General features: G+C 44.7%; 1 protein-coding gene across 1 annotated transcript in view; it reads right to left on the bottom strand.

The window, feature by feature from the left end:
- Positions 1–63, bottom strand: part of TDP2 (tyrosyl-DNA phosphodiesterase 2) — a 13,732-nt gene extending 13,669 nt beyond the window's left edge. Inside the window, exon 1 of the mRNA XM_007454508.1 lies at positions 42–63. Within this exon, the coding sequence (XP_007454570.1) occupies positions 42–63 (22 nt within the window). The remainder of the gene's footprint in view (positions 1–41) is intronic.
- Positions 64–4,434: the final 4,371 nt, after the last annotated feature.

Raw genomic sequence — 4,434 nt, 5'->3', positions numbered from 1 at the left:
CCCGGGCCCCCCCTCCTCCCGCTCTCCCTCCAGTGCACCGTCCGGCCCGCTCTTCTGCTCCATGGTATCCCCGCCAGCTCACCTCCCTCTAACCAGGGCCGAGCCGGGAGACACCTGGGCCTCTGCGCAGGCGCCCAGCGCCCCGGCGCTCGCGCATCAACCTCCTCGTGCAGAAACGCGCTCCGCTTTCGGAGGACGACAGCGCGCCTGCGCAGCAGGAAAGCGGGCCCGGGTTGGCGAGGGCTAAACAGCGCGTGCGCGCGAGGTCACAACGAGGCGCGGAACGTCAGTGCGCGAGCCGCGGTCGCACTGTGGCGCGCGAGTGCGGCCTTGGAGCGCGTCGCGGGCCCAGAAGGCTGCAAACCCTTCGCCCTTTCTGTCCTTGTTCTTTTGCGAATTTCCGGGCTTCCCTGCTCGTACAAGAATCATTCTTGAGTGGGACCTGGGAGCCGGCTTACGGTCCACGATGAGCTGTAAGGCAAAGAGTCTGCTGGAGGCGATAAAGTTCTCAGGAAAGGCTCTCGGTTTTGACAGAAGTTTGGAAAAGGTATTAGAGGCGAAGGCGCGGTTTCTAATGAAGGGAAAGAAAGCACCATGCTTGGTTCGTGGTGAGCGCTGAATAAATTGTCTCTGGCTAGATTCTGTTGGACTGCGTCCCTAAATTCACCTTAGTAATAATAATTACTACTTTAATGGAGCACAGTTATGTGCCAGGTGTGCCTACATTGATCTGTCAGTCTTTAAAACGAAAACGTAAGTGGTTTAGCCAGCAAAATGGCTTAGCCAGCAAAAATAGCAGAGGAATTGCATTTTGGGACATGCAAACTGTGGCCAACTATAGGCAAGTCCTCAACTGTTCTTTTATAACGAGGAGAAGAGAAAGTTGAGAGGAGCTATTTTGAACAAGTTCGCTGGAGGACAGGAGAGCTGGGGCTGTGGTCGTCTCATTGGTTGAGTTGCGGAGGTTTCTCAGCAGCTCGGTTGTTGCTGGACGAGGAGAAAATCTTCCTTTTTCCTGCTGGGGTTTATAAAGTAAGCTGGGAGGAGTGGTAAGTGGGGGAAAGTTCCCCCTTCAGGGCTTCCCAACTCCATTTTGAATGAGGTATTTTATAATAATAATTTTATAATTGTAACATTATATAATTGTTATTACAATATTATAAACATTTTAAAAAGAAGTGAAATTAATTTTAGTAAAATATTTTAAGTAACTCATTATATCCAAAACATTTAACATGTAATCAGTAGAAAAGAGTACTTTTTGTACTTAATCTTTGTAATCCCGTGTGAATTTTACACTTACAGCACATCTCAATTCATACTAGCCATGTTTCAAGTGCTCAATACTGACAGGTGACTAGTGGCTCCCATGTTAACTGCACAGGTCAGTATCATAGTAGGTGCTCTGTATTTGTTAATTTTATCAAAAATGGATTTTGTAGTTGTCTACTTTTCGTGTGGGAAAAGTTGTTCAGGCTAAAGTACAGGCTTATGCTTAGTGATCTATAAATCCAGTCGTGAACATGGTTTCTTTTACCATAAATTTTAAGGTAACGTGATCTAGACCAGTGGTTCTCATTTGAGGGTGGTTTTGCTCCCCATGGGACATTTGACAGTGTCTGGAGACATTTTTGATCATCACAACTGGAGTGTGGTGGGAGGGGTGGGACTGGCATCTAGTGGCTATTGGCCAGGGATGCTGCTGAACATCCCACACTGCACAGGTTCCCGCCCCCGTCCCCACGACAGAGAATCACCCACTCCAAACGTCAACAGTGCTGAGGTTTTGAACACTTGACTTAAACCATCCTCTTATCATTCATTTTGTCTTAGGTCAAAACTAGATGAATTGCAACTTTGTTGTTCTCTATAAGAATATATAAACCATGTCTTTGCACTGAAGTTTCAGTTGGTTGTTCAAATCTTGCGATTTCTACATATGTTGGCATGGAACAGAATGTGGTCTTTCTCTAAATCTCTGGTTAATAATTCTTTTTTTTTTTTTTTTTTTTTTTTTTTACCCAGTTCCTAAATACAATGATTAAGAATACTGATTTGGTGAAAAGTCAGCAAAATTGAACAATTATCTAGATTTTTGCGGTACGCAGGCCTCTCACCGTTGTGCCTACTCCCGTTGCAGAGCACAGGCTCTGGACACGCAGGCTCAGCGCCCATGGCTCATGGGCCCAGCCGCTCCGCGGCATGTGGGATCTTCCCGGACCGGGGCACGAACCCGCGTCCCCTGCAACGGCAGGCGGACTCTCAACCACTGCGCCACCAGGGAAGCCCAATACTTCTTCTTTTTTAATTAATTAGTTTATTTTTTGGCTGCGCTGGGTCTCTAGTTGCGGCGAGCAGGGGCTACTCTTCGTTTTGCAGTGCACGGGTTTCTCATTGCAGTGGCTTCTCTTGTTGTGGAGCACGGGCTCTAGGCACACGGGCTTCAGTAGTTGTGGCACTTAGGCTCAGTAGTTGTGCCTCACGGGCTCTAGAGCACAGACTCAGTAGTTGTGGTGCACGGGCTTAGTTGCTCCGCGGCATGTGGGATCTTCCCGGACCAGGGCTCGAACCCGTGTTCCCTGCTTTGGCAGGCAGATTCTTAACCACTGTGCCACCAGGGAAGTCCCAACAATTCTTTAAAGTCTCTTAATATAACTAGTGTGGTTTTTGCGCCTCACTGGATCTTGACTGACAAAATTATTTTACGTCAAAGAATTGTCCCTTTGGTGATTTAAATATGACACCAGAGATTTTTCAAGTCAAGAAATGCTCACTTTTAAGTGCAGGATTTTAAAATGCAAGAATATTGTTAAAACTAAATTGGAGTAAAGATGTATATGGTCTCTCAGACACACTTGTCCTCTATACCTCATTGCTTTTGCAAAGGTGAGAAGGAATAATGTTTCTGGGTGTAAGAAGCAAGTGAGATGTACAGTACTATTGTGTCAAGTCTGCTCCATCACCCACTCCCACAAAATCAATTAATCAAGGAGAATAACACTTGAAAATTTGGCTGATAATATTCCAGTGGGGATTTTGTTTTTTGGACAGATGTTTTGACCTGGCATATAGAATCTGATAAATGATGGTGACTTTCTGTTCCTCTAAAAATGATCTGTTGAAAAAGGCAAACTGCAAAATTAGTCATGGTACAGATGTCAAGTCAGTGCATGAGATCATACATTAGAACTTCTTTATTTAAGCCTGTTCTCTTTTTAAAACCTCTGTTTTATCAGTGTTTATAAATACCCACAAAAACCTATCTTTTATAAAACACTGATTCAGAAAAACTAACATGCAAAATAAATGTCCTACATGTGGTCTGTCACTCCCTTCACTCCAGCCAACTGCCAGCACCAAGCACCATACATGTGAATTATGCCATCTAAGTCAACCAGCTCCTAGCAATCTGCCAGCTGCCTGTAGAAACAAGAGTGAGTTCAGGCAAGCCCGACAGAAGAACTGGCTGGCTGAGCCCAGCCTAAATTGCCAACTGACAGAATCAAAATCTAATAAATGACTTTGTTTTAAGCCCGAAAAAGGAAGTATCCTGTTCTTGCTATAAGATCACTTTTTTTTTTTTTTCCGGTACGCGGGCCTCTCACTGTTGTGGCCTCTCCCATTGCGGAGCACAGGCTCCGAGGCGCAGGCTCAGCGGCCACGGCTCATGGGCCCAGCCGCTCCGCGGCATGTGGGATCTTCCCGGACCGGGGCAAGAACCCGTGTCCCCTGCATCGGCAGGCAGACTCTCAACCACTGCGCCACCAGGGAAGCCCTAAGATCACTTTTAAATCAGTCAACAAACTAAGTACTCTAGGTTATAAAGAAATGCCAATCACAATTCCTCACACTCTAGGAGTTTATCATCTCAGAGAGGAGAAAAGTGCGTTCCAAGGAACAGTCCCATCAGATGTACCCTGAGAAAAAAGAGTTCTATGAATAAATAATTTCAGAAAACATTGATGTTGTATACCCCCTTTTTAAAATTGTAGTAAAATACACATAACATAAAGTTCACCATCTTAACTATATTAAAGTATTCAATAGTAATTGCATTCACATGGTTGTAACATCACCACCATCCATCTCCAGAACTTTCCTGTAACTTTTATCATAGGACTTACTGTTCATTATTGAAAATATCTGTTGATTTTTCTGTCTTCCCTCTCCTCACTGAGAGCTTTTTGGGAGCAAGTCCATAGCAGAGTTCCATCTTGCAAAACTGGAACTCTACCCATTAAACAATAACTTCTCATTCCCTTTTTTCCCCAGCCCTGGCAACCCTCATCTACAGTCTGTCTCTCTGAATTTGGCTACACTGTGTATCTCCTCTGAGTGGAGCCATTATATCCCTTTTATATCTTAAAACTTTTGACTAGTTCTGTGATAAACATGTTTAACCTTATTATGTTTAAGTTACTTGCCAGTGGAACT

This window comes from Lipotes vexillifer, unplaced genomic scaffold, assembly GCF_000442215.2.
Source record: "Lipotes vexillifer unplaced genomic scaffold, Lipotes_vexillifer_v1.1 scaffold421, whole genome shotgun sequence".
In the NCBI taxonomy this organism is placed as follows: domain Eukaryota; kingdom Metazoa; phylum Chordata; class Mammalia; order Artiodactyla; family Lipotidae; genus Lipotes; species Lipotes vexillifer.
This window is presented reverse-complemented; position numbering and strand designations above follow the sequence as displayed.